The sequence below is a fragment of the Scardinius erythrophthalmus genome (assembly GCF_964197995.2).
Source record: "Scardinius erythrophthalmus genome assembly, chromosome: 1".
Taxonomy (NCBI): domain Eukaryota; kingdom Metazoa; phylum Chordata; class Actinopteri; order Cypriniformes; family Leuciscidae; genus Scardinius; species Scardinius erythrophthalmus.
In genome coordinates this window covers 56,752,042-56,773,240 of record NC_138221.1, presented here as the reverse complement: position 1 = coordinate 56,773,240, position 21,199 = coordinate 56,752,042, and the positions used below count along the sequence as shown (strand labels likewise).

General features: G+C 37.4%; 1 protein-coding gene across 1 annotated transcript in view; it reads right to left on the bottom strand.

Moving 5' to 3' along the window:
* aatka (apoptosis-associated tyrosine kinase a) overlaps window positions 1–15,335 on the bottom strand; it is a 53,163-nt gene extending 37,828 nt beyond the window's left edge. The window contains exon 1 of the mRNA XM_081382727.1: window positions 14,795–15,335. Coding sequence (XP_081238853.1) covers window positions 14,795–14,876 — 82 coding nt within the window. The 5' untranslated portion in view covers window positions 14,877–15,335. The remainder of the gene's footprint in view (window positions 1–14,794) is intronic.
* Between the last annotated feature and the right edge of the window lie 5,864 nt (window positions 15,336–21,199).

Here is a 21,199-nt window from a genome sequence, read left to right as displayed (position 1 = left end):
TAGTTAGCATACAATATAAGAAGGGGAAAAGCTGTAACCGGGGCAGTACCCTTAAAAAGGAACACCTTTGTACCTTACATACCACTAAAGTGTACATTTAAGCACCTTAAAAGTACATATTATTATCTAAATGGTATATTATAGTACCTTTTGAATGGTGTTTTGCCATTTTTGTATCATTGACCTATTGTGCCTCCTAATATACTGTCCTTCCTTTTGGCAACATGCTATAGCATGTTTTCTTGCATAATATGTAACATATTAGTTATAGGCTGATATTAGAGATGTTTTCGGTCAGATATTGGACATTTAGCGGTCGATGGATATTCAATTGTTCATGCTTATTTCCCCCATTTTTCCCCTTTGACATCATCTAAAACTCATTCAAGTTAGACATCTTTAAAAACACTAATAATTTAATAACACTCAAATGTTATCTTTAGAATATGATTATTATAATTAATTTCTTTTTTTAGTTTATCACCATTTAAAATCTGTGGACAGACAGGACGCTGTCAGAAGCAGAATGTTTATTTAGTAGAATGATTTAACTTTTTGTGTTATTTTTTATTAATTACAAGAATTTAAATATTGTCCATTTATCAGTTTTAGCCTTACCAATAGAATAGTTATCGGCTATTTGGTAACTGCCAGAATTTTAATATTAAAGTCGTATATCTTTAAAAAAAAGAAAAAACGTGCAGGATGGTAGACAAAGCAAGAGTTTGATTAAGAATATATTTTATTATATTTCAATCTGAAAAAAACTATCCATAAACTTAATTTGAATATATATTTGTGTGTGCTAATCTCTATTAGAATCAATTGTAAAATACGTCTCCTTGAGCAGTGCTATTTGTATTATGCAGTGTCGGTAATGCATTCAGTTATGCATTCAGTGTAGTATCCATTAAACACGTTTTACCATATTTGCACAGAACATATGAAAAAGTATACAGATTGCAGGAGGGCCTTATCATCGCCTATTCAGAAATACACACAAACAAAAACATTCTTTTCATTAAACAGTCAATGCTGAATCAGTGGGAAAGTGCTGTGGTCTGTTCACTGCCCCCGAGAAGAATTGATGCTGACAGCTGCCTTCTGTCAACCACTGAGTGAGTGAGATGACAAAACCCAGCGAGAGAGAGAGAGAGAGAGAACCATATTGCCAAATTGCTATTAGGTGTTGAAGCGGCTGAGAGAACGAAGACATTGAACCACATGGTGATACGTTGAAGGAATGTTTCTTTGTGAAGGTTGAATGAGGTTGGAGGGTAAACAGCAAGCGGCTTCATTCATGGCGTGTAAAACGCCGAACCACTAGTTCGGCACAGAGGCAACCAATGGTTTTCCTAACCACAGTAATCAGCAAGGCTTGATGGGTGATGGGGTGCGAGCAATAATTAATGTCCCGTCTCAGAAGATTTATTTCTGGAGCTGCTTACATCTACTAGATGGAAATGAGGCAAACATTCACTGAAATTATATATAAAAGGCAAAGACACAATTAATTCCAAATCTGTTCCAAAATCTAGTAGGCTTCCTTGCTATTTAGCGTCTACATCGGCTGCTGTCTTGGAACCTGTGACATCATAATTGGAAATGGAACCTGTGACATCATACAAACAGCATGCATAATGTGAACTATATTATCACCCATCTGCTAAAAACATAAAGACATTAAGATATTATAAACATTAACATCAAGATTTTCTGTAAAGCTGCTTTAAAACAACGTGTATTCTGAAAAGCGCTGTTCACATTACTTCAATACAGTTTGGTATTAGCATTTTTGCTAAGCGAACAGCGCGATACCAAAGTCCCTTTTCAAGGAAAGTCAAATCACTTGGCGGCCATATTTGAATCGCCTTCAGCTATTTCAGAAATGCAAGACCAGCTTCTTTCTACTAAAATATCGAAATCTCAAAAGCTGCCTGGCAAATTCACATGTAAATAACATATTATTTCAAACCAGCAGCAAACTCTGACATGAACCATCTCATAAATCTTGTTTTTTTTTACATTTAATTAGCCTTGAAAATGGTTATATTTCAGGCTGGATGTGCTTATGCAGTCCGGAGACTTGTATCTTTAGACACTGATTGTTTTAATGGGAACCCGAGCTTCTTTTACTTATAAGGTGGTACTTACTCCAACATATTGCGTGTTGCACTTTCTCTCATTCAAAGTAATACAAGTGCACTGTTTTGGCATATATACAGTACAGTGTTCGGCAATACACTAATTAGCATAAACTGCATAGAACAAAAATATTATTTTAATTAAAGCCGCAGTCCATACTTTTTCCTCTTTGTCGCCATCTCTGTTCGAAATCTGCAATTGCAGTTATTCGCGGAATTATCAACTTTACGTGGGTTGTGCCTCGGCACGGCACAGCGCGGATGAATCCAATGTTTTGAGGAGAATGTGCGGCTGTCCGTCACCGCGCCAGTGTGGATACTGTCATTCGCAATCACAGATTCTACTTTTTGGAAGTATGACCAACATTAGAATTTTCACCGGAAAATGTCGTCTGAACAAGTAACATCCACTTTTGTTCCGACCAACTAAGGGAAAAAAAGCATTGCAGTACAAATGATTAAATCTAACAATCGCTTATCATTTCACATCAATCCGTGCAAATTATTCTTTGTTCTCAAATTGTTAATGTTAACAACATCAGCATTGCGTGACTACATTTAATGCCCTTCCGATATTATCCTTGTTTTCGCATTGGCCCGGTTGGAGTCTCTTTTTTTCTGTAGCCACTCCGAAGTCTTTAGCATTTTACAACGGGTGAATCTCCAGTTGTCATTGGTGATTGTCGTTTGAACCTTTCTGGAGCCGCCATCAAATTGATAAGTTTAATTATATCAAGTGCTGTGAGAAAAGGCTATAAATCTCCACCTCCAACATCCTCACACGCAACATAGCCTACTAGCCGGGACACCTTCTTTTATGTGTGCAGATGAGAAGTAATGACGCAAAGACATGCTCGAATTTCCCGCGGAAATCCACCAGTACCACTGGAATTAAAAACATTATTACAAGCTTACCGTTTTGAATCGAGCTAAGGCAAGCAGATAGTTTTGAACACTGTTATGTACTTGCTCAAAAATGTATTTTGGACAATTTGTAACCCAAAAAAGTTACGGACTGCAGCTTTAATTTAATTAATAATATATAATTAACATTTTAATTAATAATATGATTTTCATCAACTTTTGCCTTCTCCATGAATGATACTTGCCATGCTGCCTTAGAATTTGATAATAGGTAGACAGAATGGTTATTTTGCTTACCGCTTGAAACTGACTTTCCGTCAGAAGCACATCTATGATTCTTTTGTTCCAGCTCACTAGGGGCCTCATTTATAAAACGTGACACAGGTTTGATCTTAGAGGTGTGTGCGTATATCCATGCCAACGTATTTGTGGCAGAGAGTCGGAGAACTGCAGGTATTTGGAAATCTAAGCAATTCTTGCCATTCGCCATTTTCAGGTAAAGCATTAGGACGTGGACTGGTGTTCTTTTATATGCTAATGGCATTAATTAGGTGGAGTTTACAAGTAGGAAACCATTCAGCTGCACACAATTTCAAGATCATTTGCGATTTATAAATTTCACATCTGGAAGAGAAGCGTATTCGCACTTTTTTTATGCGTACCTTCGTGTTTGCACAATTGAAAAAGGATGTAGGACGGTTTCTACGCAACATTTTATAAATGAGGCCCTAGGTTTAGGAACAGACCCTTTGACCAGATCCCCAGGTTTGTTGGGTTGTATTCATCCTTAGATAATTCATAATTAATTACTCAAAGTCATTTATTTTTAGTGCAGGGTACCTCTGCAGTGCTGTTTAGTGTTTGTTTGTGTGTGTGTGTGTGTGTGTGTGTGTGTGTGTGTGTGTGTGTGTGTGTGTGTGTGTGTGTGTGTGTGTGTGTGTGTGTGTGTGTGTGTGTGTGTGTGTGTGTGTGTGTGTGTGTGTGTGTGTGTGTGTGTGTGTGTGTGTGTACTCAATATTCAGGAAGGAGGCAGGCAATGTTTTTTTTGTTTGTTTTTTTTGCAACCATTCCTTCCCAGGAACAATGTGTGACACAGATAAGAAAACAACATCCAAAGACAACACCACCCCACCCCTTATACAACTAATACAAAAGCACACACACACACACACTTTGTGAAATATGCTTAAGACATATGCCATCACAAATGACAAAATACACACTAATAATTTTCTTCTAGAAGCCGAAAATACAAAAAAACAAGGGAAATCCTTGCCACAGATATGATATCTAACATTGAACAAGAACATAATGTCTCTTCCTCTTGCATGGCCTCAAGATCTCGCTCATGCATCTGCCTGTTCACACGCTTTCCTGTGTATTTCCTAATTTTGACTAATGACTGTTCTTTTCTCTTGCACAACAACATGCTCATATGCTCAGTGCACAACTGAAGCACATTTAAAGACTCTAAAATTTGAATATTATTTAGTATCTATTCATATTTTGAATTAGCTTTCATTTTTATATCTTCAGTTTTCATTTAAAGTTAAGTTTAAGTAAGTTTGTTATGTGCATTAGTCATTTTTATTATTTTCTCATATTTCTAATAAGCTTACATTTATTTCCGTTTTAGTTTGAGTCATTTTAGTACTTCTACTTAAAAAAAATTCATTTAATATTTATATTTTATTTTATTTTAGCTTAATTTCAATTGCCAAAATTATTTTTAATAGTTTTAATTTTAGTTAACAATAACAACACGGTTGCCATGCATGTTGATGTGCATTTTACTCATTTTACTCATTATTAACTCTCAGATTTTTTTTGTCTCCCACTTCCCACTTGTGCTCCTTTGCAGTATCATTGGCTGTTGCTCATCGTACGTACATGATAACTGGTTAAACTAGTAAGAAATGTATCTATAGTTTAGTCTATACCTGCAATGGGTCTTAAAGTCGGCATAAAACAGAAGTTGTGATAGTCTTTTCTTCCCTATTGTGGCGTATATCTGAGTGAAACGGCTTCTCGAACAAGAACAAATGTAGGCCGGGACTTGATTTTGTCCATGGGGAATTGATTGGATGGTTGTGGTTTGCTATTGGTCGATCTCATGTGAGTGACAGGTTGATCCCGCCTTCATGCCAGTAAACACATCATGAGAAAAGAGAAGAGATGTCGCTGAAAGAGGGAGGGGAAGTTATTCTGATTAAACATTATGAGGGCACAAGAATTGTCCTTTTTGGTTTCATGGTGAGTAAAAAGTGTGCATACTAAAAGAATTATGATGATGACGTTTGTTGTGGAGAAACTCGAAAGGTTGACGAGTGTTTTGTAGTGTGTACTGATTCAGTTTCTTCCAAAGTACTTCAACAAATGTTCCTTTACTACCCTCGACTGTTATTAGATTGCACACCTACAGTGTACCTGATCGTTCTGTAGGTGTTTCATTTGATCTTGTTCTGAATCTTCCCACATTCTCTCAAAGACATCAACACACTGCAGTCTTTTTCCAGACCGCCTCACATTGCACGCAGCACTCAACCAGACGAGGTCAGGACGAGGTGCTGTATTAAATTCTGCATGAACTCATCTGTCAGAGGCAGTCGAGTGAATCCGACTATATGTGTTTCGTAAACGAGACGCAGCAATATGTACAAAAGCCTTATACAGACAGACAAGGTTAAAGTAATTATATGAAATATATCATGCATGTCTAGTCTTAAGAAACGAGACATATGCACTGATAGTATAACTCTGTCTGATAACTGATTAATATCTGATATTAATATTCTATAGTATGCTGTTATATAGTAAAAAGGGTTACCACAGATTACAAGTAAAACTAAAATCAACCATTTTAATTGCTTTTGGTGGATTTAAGTATCACAACATGTTGATGTATATTTATTTAGATATGCTAAATATTACATTTAAAGGTGATTTTAAAGATTAATTTAATAGAGTATTAGATGACAAATGTGATATAAAGTAAATTAGCATGTTCAATTAAATATCCAATAAAACTGTAACATCAAAATTATTAATGGAAAACAAAATAATTATTTTTATTTTATTGAAATTATTTTTATTTGATCATTAATAGTAAATTAAAACTTAATAGCATCAAATAAAGCTATTTTGACTTGGATTAAACTGCTCGACTCATATGGATCACCTGAAAATGTAGATTACTGAGATTTTCAATGGATGAACAAAAAAACATAAGAGAACATTAATAATGTCATCATTTGAGTTTAGAAGAGGAACGAGTCATTCAGGTTTGGAACGATATTGAGGGTGAGCGAATGATGACAGAATCTTCATTTCTAAATGAAAATTATTAATTTACTCACTCTCAAGCCATCCTAGGTGTATATGACTTTCTTTTTTCAGGCAAACACAATCAGAGTTATATTCAAAAATATCCTAGCTGGTGATGGATGGATGCGCTTTTTTGGGCTTTAAAATCCTAGGTACCATTCACTCCCATTATAAAGCTTGGAAGATCCAGGATATTTTTAATATAACTCTGATTGTGTTTGGCTGAAAGAAGAAAGTCATATATAACTTGAGGGTTAGTAAATTGTGGGATATTTGTTAAATTGTGGAAGGAAATAGCTTACTTACTTCAGGTACTGGTTGTAAATCTATTGATTTTATTTATGGTTCTGAAAAAGGCCGAAAATCTAGCTTTGGGATTCTAAATCTTGCATGTAGACGTGACCCTGTCCATGGTGCTGATTCTGTGCTCAGGTGCACAATCCAAACACCTTCTGCCGCCATGTTAGTGAAGACCTGCGCATGTATTTTTTTTTATCAGAACAACAGAAGATGTAAACTCACGCCATTAATAGGTCTATCAACACAGTATCGATCTGTACAAAAGTGGCATGTTACAGCAGAGAACACTCAAACCTAAATTTCATCAGACAAAAGAGAACGAAATATATAGAAGAAATCAGCAGCATTTATTTCCAGCATTCATCTTAAAAAAAAAATAATTCTCATTGAATGAGCCACGGTTCAAGTCATTGTTTGCATATAAGTCAGCATATTTACACTATATTAACCACAAACTGCCTACAGTTAGACCAATGAACTGCATTACATGCCGGAATCATTTATTTTGAATCTTACTGCTATTTATCACATACTACATATTTCTGTCTAACGACCTTCATCTTGTACTTCACGAGTTACATTTTCCCAGCACAACCACTTATAGCCATTCAGGTCTTTATGTGTTTTTCATCTAAAACAGAAAAACCTGAGCAATTTGAATCGGAGAGAGTCTGGGATAAAACAAAATCCTCTTAAACTTACAGTCAACTGGAGTAAACAGTCACAACCACAGGCAGGCTTTGAAGTACTGAGCAATCGTCCTTCTAACAGTGTCTGAGGATTCTGTTGTTGTGAACGTGGAGCAGTAAAGCCCGGTTCACAGACAGTTCCAGGCCGACCACATCTGCGGTGCATGTGGCTTTATAGGATGCATGAATAGAGCCTGGCTTTGAGAACCCAGCATGGTAAATAACCATCAGAATGCAGCACGGCTACAAATTCTGACAAAAGCAAGAAGTCTTGCCCTAACAGACCAACTTTGAATGCTTTGATGTGGTTCCTTCCATAAACCCTAAACATAGGGATGGAATTGTGAGAGGAGTGTAAAGATTCTGGTTCAGATTCCAAATAACAATTCTGGTTCTATGTTAAAGTGATTTCGTTGTTTTTTGTTGGATAAACACTATTTATTTTAACAAACTCAGTTGTGACTATCTTCAACTAATTCTAGAATGAATAACCTGTAATTAAACTGATTTTACACTACCATTCAAAAGTTTGGGCTCAGTAAGACTTTTTTGAACGTCGCTTATGCTCACCAAGGCTAAATTTATTTGATCAAAAATACAGTAAAAACAGCAATATTGAGAAAACTTATTACAATAGGCTCTATGCACGATCGCTTCCGCGTTTTGTCTCAGCCCGCCCAGTTACATCCGGTCATTCCGGTGCTGCGTCAGAAGCCGTTTTTGCATTAGGTGGAGATAATGGCAAATTACACTCTCTGTTTACAAGAACTTCCAGCGGTTAACGTGAATGATGTAAACAATATTGTGAGGCAGTTAACTGTCACAAATATGAGTAAGAAAGAGAAGTTCTTTAAATTAAACATTTCGAGCTACATCGACAACTTTGAGGGTGAGTATTCTCTCATATCACGCGAAATCCGACTAGCGAATCAGTTTCTAAAATCGTTGTCTCCGTTTCTGAGAAAATGAATTTTATTAAAGTGAATTGTCCTATAGAACGCGCTATGCGGAAGTAAAGACGCCGGCTGAGATCCTACCGGAAATATGTCAGCAGCGTTCGTGCATAGAGCCTATTTAAAAGAACTGTTTTCTATTTGAATATATTTTAAAATGTAATTGATGTATGTAATGTAACTATGATGTCAGTTGAATTTTCAGCATCATTACTTCAGTCTTCAGTGTCACATGATCCTTCAGAAATCATTCTGATATGATGATTTGATGCTCAAGAAACATTTCATATTATTATCAATGTTGAAAAAGAGTAGTGCTGCTTCATATCATTCATGGAACCCAATGATATATTTGTAACGTTATACGTGTATTTACTGTCACTTTTGGTCAATTTAATGCATCCATCCTGAATAAAAATCTAAATTTCTTTCAAATAAAACCTACTGACTCCAAACTTTTGAACGGTTGTGTATGTCTAAGTCTCACAAGCTTTAGTACGTTAATGGTGAAAGGTAATGACGTAAGGTTCGGAGAAAAATCGCTCCAACTGTTGTAAATTGGACTTCACTAGGCAACGAAGTAAAAAAGCTGTACAGCAAAGCACAATCAGCCGCGTTTCCATTAAAAATTCGCGCAAAACTTTTGCAATTTTTTCTAAATATCGATAAAAAACTATTGCGAAATGACGGCGTTTCCATGAAGCAATGTTATGTGACTAAAGGCCCTTTCACACTGGACGCGATTTTTACGCACGAATAATTCGCGCGATGGTTTTATTTTTTGATCATTGGCTAGCAGGCTAAACTACATTTGGGATAGAAAGCTAATCGTCAAAGATAGAGATAGAGACCGTGTTTACGCGGCTCATGTGATGAGTTTTGACGCGAACTATTCGCACACGAACTATTCGCTTTTTCGTTACGCATCCGGTGTGAAAGGGCCTTGAAACGTAATTTTTTTCCTCTCGCGATAAGTCATTCCAAAAATCATGCAACGGACGATATATCACAGCCACGTACCGCACTAGACATTATTATTATTAATGGAGGAAACTGGCGTGTTATCCAAGCATTAATGGCAAGGAAAGACACTAATGTGTCTGTGAGTGGCACATATGAGGTGTTTCTGGGTTTTTCTCACTCATTTCTGCTCCGAGGTCTTGATTGTGGCATTTCTTTGAGGTTTAGAATCCAGTATTTTTGTCAGTCTTTTGTCTTTTATGAATTCAATAAAGAACTCCGTCTCGTATTCTGTCCAAACATACCGCGCCTTCTAAGTCAGGTGACCTGTAAATGCGCAAAAACTGTTTCCATTGCAGTTTTGCGAAATATTTCTTTTTCGAATTGCCAGAAAAACCACCTCATGCGAGCGTAAAAACCTTTTTGCGATAAATGGGAGTTTTTGCGAAATTGACGTGTTTCCATAGGCGTATTTTCAATTCGCAATTTCAATTTGCGCAATTTGAAGGGTAATGGAAACGCGGTGATTTTCATTGTGTACTGATTTATATATCGGGTCGTCCAGAGTGCAACCGCACCATATGGCAGAGCTCCTTCCAACACAGCTATGGCTCTGACATGTTATGATATTTTTTAAAAGATGGAACCAGTTCTTATCCGATTCCCAACCCCATACATTATACTAATACAGTCCTAACCTTAAAAACAGCACTTGACTTTCAAACTTCTGTAATGTGATGAAGCAAATTGCCCTGTACCATTATAATCCGGATGACTTTGCCATGTCCTTGCATATGTCCAAGATCCTGAGAGTGGGAGACTGATTGGTCTCCTATCGCATCGCAAGCCACACCATCCACTGCCACTGAAACATTGATTCTCAATCCCATTACTTGGCCAGTCAGAGTAACAGATTGCTGCTGACTCCAGCCTGTTAAAGCATGTACATCACCCAGCCAGCCTTAAGTCACCCTAAATATGCCCTCATAAAGCAAATGGGAATCTTTACAGCCTTAAGGCTGGAATATACTACACGACTTTCAAAATATGAGCAGATTTTAAAATGCTAGGCATCATACAGTTGACAACTTTGTAAAAGGTAACACGGAAAAATAGGGCATCAAACACGACTGTGGATCCCATTGCATAAAGTCATTCTGAGCACAACAAACTCACGCAGAAACATATGCCTCGTTGCCTAACAAATGAAAACAATAAGGCCTGGTTTCACAGATAGGGCTTAGATTAAGCCAGAATTAGGCCTTCGTTCAAATAGGGCATTTAAGTAGCTTTTATAAACGTGCCTTAGAAAGAAACATTACTGGTGCATCTTGAGACATATTTTAAGATCTGTCACTGTCAGTGCAAGATGCTTTCAGTTAAAACAGCTCAAACATGAATTTTAGTCTGAAACTAGCTTAAGGGTTAAATTCTGTCAGTGATTACTCACCCTCATGTTGTTCCAGCCCCGTAAGACTTTCGTTCATCTTCGGAACACAAATTAAGATATTTTTGATGAAATCTGAGAGCTGGCTCACTCCTTCATAGGCTGCTAGGTAATTGATATCTGCCAGCCCAGGAAAGTTAGTAAAGACATTGTTAAAATAGTCAAAATGACCACAGTGGCTCAACCATAAGTTTATCAAGCGACGAGAATACTTTTTGTGCGCGAAAACAAATAAAATAACTACTTTATTCAACCATCTCTTCTCTTCCATGTCATTCTTCTAAGCTGTTGACATAGTTTAACAGCGCAGCGCTTCTGGATTGTGTGTCAGAACGTAGACTCACTATTGGCCGACGCTGGTCATGTGTGTGATGTTTGTGATGCCTACGTAGTGAGCCTACGTTCTGACGTACAACCCAGAAGCGCTGCGCTGTTACACTACGTGAACTCACTCAGAGGCCCACACAGAAGAAAATTAATAGTTGAATAACATCGTTATTTTTGTTTGTTTTTGCGCACAAAAAGTTGCTTGATAAACTTAAGGTAGAGCCACTGTAGTCACTTGGACTATTTTAACAATGTCTTTACTAACTTTTCTGGGCTGGCAGATATCGATTACCTAGCAGCCTATGAAGGGGTGAGCCAGCTCTCAGATTTCATCAAAAATATCTTCATTTGTGTTCCGAAGATGAACGAAAGTCTTACGGGGTTGGAACAACATGAGGGTGAGTAATTACTGACTGAATTTTCATTTTTGGGGGAACTAACCCTTTAAGCCTTGTCTGTGGAACCGGGGGAATGTGTTTTAAAATGGGCTCAAAACATCGAACATGTTTTAAATGCTCCGACAGGATGGAATCATAGTCTGACGTTTGTGATAGTCCGTGCCCAGCATGAATATGATGTTCTGTGAAATCTGTCAACTCAAATCTGCAGACTGGCTCTGACTTTCAGCAACTGATGTCGTCTCATCCAGACTGTAAATCGGGGGAGCAAAATCTGGCCAAAATTCGTGAGATGTATTCCAGCCTTTGGCCAATGGCCTTCCAGCACTGCTATCATCTCAAACCTGTTGTAAATCAATTCACGAGTTCACACTTACAAATACTTAAATAGAGTAAAGGATATGCGTATTTGGCGTGCTGTCCGAGGGGAGGGCTCCCAGCTCGGAATTTGGCCCGACCCAGAGTACAACCCCCCATCCCCCCCATCCCAGGTTGGGATAGGATAGGTAAGTGAGGAGATGGGGTGGTGGAGGGTTGCTGGAAAACTCATATAAGAGCGGTAAATCTGCTGTATATACCTACTGATGCTAATTAATTTGACTGGATGAGCTCCTCCCATGATAATCGGTTTATTATCTGAAAGTGCTTCACCCAAACTTTGTTAAAGGGATGGTTCGGAGTAAAATCAACCTAGGTCCTTTGCACCATGACCTCGAGCCAAACCCCCCAGAAAGCGATGCATAAGGATGTAGTGTAACGACGAATTATTATTTTTTCCTAAGTGTTAACAACTTAGTGTTAATTAATAATTGTTGCAAACTGGTATACCAACAAAATATTAGTGCATTCCTGGAACTGGGCGTCGTTACACTACATCCTTATGCATCGCTTTCTGCCAGGACTTTTACAGGCTTTTCCCAAATCACTGAAGTGACCTCGACGACCGGATTAGCGGTAACATGAGCCGTCAGGCAAGTGTTATTTAAATAAACTCCTGATGTACTTACAAACTTTCCAATGCCTCGTTTTATGAGTACAGAATCTATTTGTACTACCATATAAGTTTGGTACCATTCTGGGCATTATTAGTGGGGTAGTTTACAAGATACATCATAGGATCCATTAGCGCCTGCACTAAGCCATCCGGCTGATTTCTCTAAATAAGCTCTAACTTTAAAGGAGAACTCCGGTCAATTTTAACATTGAGCTAATTTTTTTGTACATTTGGAGTGCTGTCAATACAGAGAACAACGACAAAAATCGGTGTTGCCTACACCGAGTTATTCTATTTTTAAAATTTGCACCCTGTTGACTTCAATGGGGCAAGTACTAAACCTGCTTTTAGGCTCTTAACATCCTTGATGTGTCATTACAAGTGCACAGAAAATGTGAGTGATTCCTTCTGAGTGATCACGAGTGGATCTGACTGCAGTAGATGTGAAAGATATGTATAAAAATTATGTTATTTAAGCCAGCGCAAATACCTGTGTTTACATCCTGTTTTCGGTTGAAGTCCAAAGTAGTCGATTGCCGAGTTCACGCGCATAGGTTTAGTTACCTATGATCACGCGCGTGAACTCGGCTTAAATAACATCATTTTTATACATATCTTTCACATCTACTGCAGTCAGATTCACTCGTGTTCACTCAGAAGGAATCACTCGCATTTTCTGTGCACTTGTAATGACACATCAAGGATGTTAAGAGCCTAAAAGCAGGTTTAGTACTTGCCCCATTGAAGTCAACAGGGTGCAAATTTTAAAAATAGAATAACTCGGTGTAGGCAACACCGATTTTTGTCGTTGTTCTCTGTATTGACAGCACTCCAAATGTACAAAAAAATGAGCTCAATGTTAAAATTGACCGGAGTTCTCCTTTAATAATGTTCAACCAAGGGAAAAAAGACTTCCGGGGGGGTGTTTGGATCCCTTTGCATGGTGCAAAGGACCCTAGGTTGATTTTACTCCGAACCATCCCTTTAATAAAACATCATATATGGAAACTCATATCCTCACTTAGTTCTGATTTACTTTCATTAAACACTCAAGAGAGATTCAGGTAATTCTGTCACGGTTAGTGGAAGTTCCCTCGGAAAACAGGAATGCAAAAAGTGCAATTGAATCAAGCACAGGACTGTGCGCCGGTCAAGGCATCTTTTCAGACTTTTTAATTCCTCGGCCGTGATTGGGAGTGTCCGTCCGTGGCCCTCATATCGCCCAATCTAATTACAATGTTGCATAATAGTTTGTTACAGCATCCCAATCAGAGAGCCATTCAAACTCTGATCTGCATGCAAAATGCATATCGCAGACAGTGAAAACCGAGAGCGATATAGAAGCAAGCTGACTCCCTCTGCACCCCAGATTCATTAGTATGCTGCACGTCACTTGGGCCAGGGACACTTTTGGCTTCGTTTATCTCTCTCCTCACCTATGTCACCCTAATTCACACGGCTCTGCTTTTTCTATGGTCTCAGCACACCCGCAGGTGCATCACATGCTGTATACGTCGCATTCAATGAACGGTGTGATCCGACTGCAGACATTCAGCCAAGTTGCCCCACTGCGTTCTGCTCGGCTGGGTCTCTCTCACCGGGCATGCATGCAGAGCGAGCTTTAAGCTGCTTGATTCCTCATTATGTTGAAGCAGACATCACAAAAAAAGGGGGGGGGGGTGCACGTGAATCTCAGTGTCACAGGTCGGCCTTCAACCACAAACCCTCACAGTGTCTGAGACACCACAGGCTGCTGACTTCTCGAGGAAGTAAACAGCCGTGCTCAGATATGTCAAGCACAGACGTTATGCAACGGAACTGCCTTGGGAACACAGGACACACAAGAAGAGGAACACAACAGTTCTGGCTGACGAATGCCAAGTCAGCTCTGTCCGACTGCAAATGTGCAAAACACACTCTCTCCCTGTAGTGCAGAATGCATGCATGTGCACGTGCAGGTTGTCTTTTGATAAATGCATTATTCACAATAACAAATGTTGTAATACATTTAATCTGCATCACAATTATATTATTAATTAGAAAACAGATAAAAAGTATTCATTGGAGCAAGAACAAAAATATGAAGCGCATTCATATAAACACAATAAATAAATAAATAATGAGTATATATATATATATATATATATATATATATATATATATATATATATATATATATATATATATATATATATAGATATAGATAGATAGATAGATATAGGCCTATATTATGTATGTTTTACCATGGTAAGCATGGTCAAACATGTATGTGGCAAATTCCTCAAGACAAATAAAAAAAGTCTATATTGTTTCACATCATCGGTAGCATCTACAGTATATCAGCGCATTTACTGAATAATAAACGTTTGCGTGTCAGAATGTGTTTTCACTCACCTGGGTCGAAATGCGAGCTGAAGGCAAAACTGGGATTAAATAAAACCGAGGACATGACCACGACAAATACCGACGCTTTCATCCTACTCGTAAAGGCTTCAGATTTACTGCAGGACACAGCGAATGTACAGTAAATAAAGACTAAATCGCTTCATTAAAGAAAAGTAGGTATGACGGTGCTCCGATGCATCATGAACCACAGCGTCATCTCTCTCTCTGCCTCACTTCAGATGCGTCGGATTAAGACACAGATGCGGGGAAACAATTCCGTTCGTCTGTTGTTCTGCGTTTAACGCGTTTCAGTGTAAACAGCGCGGTGTGTCCTCGTCCATCTGGCTGTTTGCTGAAGGCTCCTCGGGGCAGACCACCTATTAGCGTCGGTTTTTCTCCATGTGCAGGCTATGCACCAAGATTTTGGTGTCTGGCAGTTGTCCAGTATCATTCCTGCAAATGTTTTGCTGTGCCTGCAGCTGTGCCCTTTGGACACGCAGTCTGTAATATTATTTGGAGCTCTGGTCAGTTTATGTCGGTGTGTGTGTGTGATGGAGTGTGTAGAGGAGGATTATTAATGCTGCAGCGGCAGTGACAGACAGGAGCGCGCGAGCGAGCGCCGACATCAAAACTGTGACGGATTTAGTCAGGAAAAAATAGTTAAAATATATCGTTTCACATCATCTGTAGCATCTATATCAGCGCATGTTTATTGAATAATAAACGTTTGCGTGTCAGAATGTGTCTTAATAAGTTATAAAAGCTTTTCTGACGAAATGACTACACAACAACACAAGTCTTCCCTGCTGAAACAGCTTGAACCAGCTTAAACTGGTTTGCTGGTCTTATAGCTGGTTTAAGATGGTCTCCCAGCAGCCCTGACCAACAGAGAGAGACCAAAACCCAGCTAACATACCAGACTGGGAAATCAGCAAAACATTTTAAGAGGGGTTTGTCAGCAGGAAATACCTTTAAGGATGTATTGCCACCATAATGTTTAATAAACATGGGTTGAAAAATAGGTAGCAAGTCCTGTCATTTAGAAAATGCATGACGTAGGCTCTGTCATGATGGCAGGAAAAAAAAATTATTTATCATTTTATTATATTGTGTTATAAAGTGCCAGGGCCGCTGAAAATGGGGGATAAGTGGACCTTTTGTCCCAAGCCCCAGGCTATGGGGGACCCGGACTGGATAGCCGATTGGGTGGACCAGGAAAGCCATTGTTAGTACAGTTTCTACCGAGGGATAAAAACATGATTTTAAAAAATGCAATTTCTACCGAGGGAGAAAAAAATAAGTAACTTTGCAACGTCTAAAGTGGATTATCGAGATAAAGTGTTAACTAAAATAACTACTGAAGGTCATGTTAGTTACCGCCTAATTGGAAATAATGCCAAATGCTGTGTCTCATGAAAATTGGGGTTGATCAATCTGCACAAGCTAACTGATGGTCCAACCTTAAGCATGATTACAGTAGTTATTTTCAATTAGAAGGTGGAGAAATTCCAAGTTTTCTGGAATGCAGCATTATGTATCTTGAGAAAGCAAACCATTAGCATTTGCTGAGTTACACATGCTGACACATTTGCTTTATTCAAGACTGATCACTCTGGAAAATGACATCCTGACAAATTACAACTGCTGACCAGCCAAAACATGTCCCCAGGATATTTTTAATACCATATTCCAGTTTGTGAAAGGAAATAACGATACACTGTGAGATTTGTCTTATTAATGATGTGAACTAATTGTTAGTCACTGAAAGATTGAAGGATGTGAAGTACATACAGGTCACACAGTGCCCCCTTCAGGAAACAGAGAGTAAAGCAAGATAAAAAACTGGAGGCGTGCCTATAGTTATAAGGGCACATTTATTTTTCACCTCGGAGTAGCCTCCTTCCTTCGTGATGTTTCTGTTTTTTACTTCTTTTTTCAGGCACCGACAGAAAGAGAGGTAAGCAGACTTTCGAAAGAATTTAACAGGGAAAATTCATCATAATTTATTCACCCTGCTAAATGTCTTTCCTAGCTGTAAGCAGAGATTGATCTAGATTGTTTACATTGCTCTTTTCTACAGTTCTGCTCATAAGTTTACATACCCCTTGCAGAATATGCAAGATGCTAATAATATATGTATATTTTTAATAGAGGGATCATAAAAAATTGCATACTGTCCTGAATAAGCACTTTTACATAACAGATATTTAAATGAAATCCACAAGACAAAATATTAACTGAATTTATTGAATCTTGAATCTTAAAGGGATAGTTCACTTTGAAATAAAATTTTGATATGTTTTAGCTTACCTCAAGGGCATCCAAGATGTAGGTGTCTTTGTTTCCGCAGTAGTTTCAATTTGGATATTTTTAGGTCAAACCGTTCTTGTCTGTCAGTCATATAATGCAGGTCGATAGTCACTGTCTCAAAACACAAGCACAGAGTCCAAATTAAAACAATTCCCCATCGTCCAAATTAAACAATTCCCCATCATAAGTAAACATTGATGGCCTAGGACCTATGCCTAGGACACGAAACGAGCGGTTTATGTGAGAAAACGAACAGTATTTATATCGTTTTTACCTCTAATAACAAAGGCACGTCCAAGTGATCTGAAGGCGCGGGCGCTTCCTATTGTGTGACGTGTGCGCAGACAGTTGCATAGATATATACACACTAGATTTCGCCTCGTTCCTTGAACTGGCGTAGCCAAGGCGGCTTCTATTGTATACTTCTATGCAACAGTCTGCGCATACGTCACACAATAGGAAGCGCCCGCGCCTTCAGATCATTTGGACGTGGCTTTGTTATTAGAGGTAAAAACGATATAAATACTGTTCGTTTTCTCACATAAACCGCTCGTTTCGTGTCTTAGGCCATCAATGTGTACTTATGATGGGGAATTGTTTAATTTGGACGATGGGGAATTGTTTTCATTTGGACTCTGTGCTTGTGTTTTGAGACAGTGACTATTGACCTGCATTATATGACTGACAGACAAGAACGGTTTGACCTAAAAATATCAAAATTGAAACTACTGCGGAAACAAAGACACCTACATCTTGGATGCCCTTGAGGTAAGCTAAAACATACCAAAATTTTATTTCAAAGTGAACTATCCCTTTAATTCTGTGTACTATTACCTGGATAATTAATGACAGTTTTGATGGTTGTTCATGAGTCCCTTGTTTGTCCTGAAAAAGGTTCCTCACATTCTTTGCTTTTCTAGCATCTTCTGTATATTTGAACCCTTTTCAACAGTGGCTGTATGATTTTGAAAGCCATCTTTCACACTGAGGACAATAGAGGGACTCATATCGATCATCCAATTCAATTAACTTAATGCATATTCTGCAAGGAGTTAAGGTGCACTTTTTGTTAGGACACATCTGACTATATCTATCTAAAATTGTCAAAAAAAAAAAAACTATTTAAATCCTCCGACTGGATGGACTTATAGTTCCCAACTTCCCATCCTAAGTATTTTCTGTGAAATCTGCAGACTAACTCTGATTTTCCAGCAACTAGCGTCCACTGTACAAAAGTCAGCCTTTAAATATTGATATATTTGAGCAAAGTCAGTTTTTTAAAAAGTTTAAAGCTATAAAATACAGCTTTAATTTGCATAGTATGTTTTCAAAAAAAGAATTCTGAAGCTTTAAATTGATTTTAAATTAAATTTCATTTAAAAAAAAAAGTAATAGCATGCTATCAAAGAGAAATAACACTAGCAAAGAAATGTTTTTATATATATATATATAAAAAAGGTTGTAAAACAAATACTTTCCTAAAAAGTACAGCATAAAAGGAAATGTCAAGCATCTTAGGGTGTTGATTTGGAGAAGGAGGGGGTTCATGGAATAAACATGGTTGAGAACCATTGCATTTGTCCGATCAGAATATGCTGCAGGGTGTCTGGCTGACATAAAGGTGTTTGATGGCGGGAAGGTTGGCATCAGTGATATGCTGTGCCATCTTCACTACCTACTGCAGGGCTTTCCTGTCAGATGCTGAGAAGTTTCTATACTAAACGGTGATACAGCTGGTTAGTGCACTCTCAATAACGCATCTGCTCTCTTTTGGACAACTCTTCTGATTATTCTTTTCACTCCTCTATCAGAAATCTTGCGAGGAGCACTGGTCGAGACAAGTTTATGGTGAAATTATTGTCTTTCCACTTCCGTATTATGGCCCCAAAAGTGCTCACTGGACCATTCAGAAGCTTAGAATGGCGCCTATAACCAATGTCATCATTATGTTTTGCAACAATTAGGTTGCGAAGGTCTTGAGACAGCTCTTTGCTCTTAACCATCATGAGATGTGTCTTGTGTGACACCTTGGCAATGAGACCTTTTTGTAGGCCATCATTTGGGACTGAACCAGCTGTTATTAATTTCCACTGACAGGGGGCTGGATTGCTTTTTAATTACTGTAAGTTTTCAGCAGTTGTCTTGGCTTTCCATGCCTTTTTGTGCCTCCATTTCTTCATGTGTTCAGTACTTTTTCCCTGTGTCATTTCACATTATTACACACAACTTAATTTCTGAACTTATTTTTGTTTGTTTCTTTGTATGTATGGCTTACTTGGGTTGTTACCAACATCTGGTGAAAATTTCATGTCAATAGCACCTTTGGAAATATATTTACTGAGAAAAATGATGACGTGTTCAATACTTATTTCCCCCGCTGTATATAAATCATATGTAATCACCTTCAGTGTGTCCAGAGTGGATGTTTGAAATCCGCACTAACAACACAATATAGTCAGTTAGTCCAGAGCACCTCCTTGGACAGCACGCCAAATACACATATTTTAATATATCTGATTATATGTAAGTGTGAACTCGTAAAATTATATATGGGGGGGGGGGGGGGTTATAACTTTCTCTTGCACTTTACGAATTAACCCTAAATTGTAAAACTGTTGTATACCTCGGTTATGTTTTACCTGATGGTTTTCTCCATGCACATTATTTCATGTTTACTATCGGTATATTAAAATCACTGTACCGTTTGTTATACATTAAAAAGTGCAGTTTGGAAATTAGGTTGAGCCTTGTATTAAAACGTATAAGCCTATTCATAAAGACATGGGAAATAGATTTATGCCTCGTTTTAATTTCAGCTTTAGTCATTTTGTTGTCCACGTTCGTCATTTTTACTGTGGCAACTATAGTGAAAAAAGTATACTTTATTGTATTTTAATTTACTATCTTTAAATATAAAAAGTATATTTTTATCACTCTTTTACCTATTTTCACAATACAACTTTTAACACACTTATATAGTATATATATAATATAGTATAATATATAGTATATTTTTAAAGAATATATTTTCTAAGAATAAACTTGAAGTGAAAATTGGTTATTTTTTAAAAGTGTATTTATTTGCACTTTACTTATATTTTTAACTATATTTTTAACTGTACTGAAAATTATCATTTATACTTTCAAAATACATTATAGTTTTACATATATATCGTACAAAGTATAGCTAAGTAATATTTGTTTATTAATGTGCATTTTTTTTATTGAAAACAAAGTGTGCAATTTGTAGTATTTGGAATAAGCCAAAGGTATTACTGAGCATATACTTTTTACTCAAAAATAATACACTTATGGTATATTGCTTGTATGTTTTGAAATCACTCGTAATGAATTTGTATAGCCTACTTGTAACACAAATAAAGTAAACTTTAATATCACTAATCAAGCATGTACAGTAATTAGTCCCTACACAGGTATATAAAGTATAGTAAGTACACAAAAGTACTCTAAATACACTTAAAGTTATGCTTTACTACAATTTAATTACAACTAAAATATACTTAGTACAAAATTAGTTGTTCCAAAATAGCGCACTTCAAGTTAACTAATCATTAACATACTTGAAGTAGGCTACTGAATTTTTCTAAGTATTTTTTATTTATTTTTCACCAGGGAACAAGTAGGAAAACGGGCCAGATCCATTAAATAAGAGAAAAGAAGCCCTTGCAAGCCATTAAATGAACAGGTGGGACTGATGAAAACGTATTCATGTCTCAACTCAAAATATCTTATTTTATCTATATCCTACCTCGACTAGATGTCTCTTGTTTTTTGCTGCTATTAGTTTTATTTGTGCATTTATTTGTGTTGTTATGCTTATATTTTATTGCTACTCATGTAGAGTGACATTGAGCCAGGGAAAGGAGCTCTATAAACAAAACATTATATTATTAGGCTACTTTCATCAATTTAATCCATCCTCGGCTGACTATCAGTTTCTAACAAGTATTCAGAGCGATTCTAAACTTCTGAACAGTGTATAATGATTGAACGAAAATGATATCTTATTTTAATACAAATAAAATACATATAATCACTGGTCGTGATAACATACTCATGAATGTGCGCCACTTTTTAAAAGAA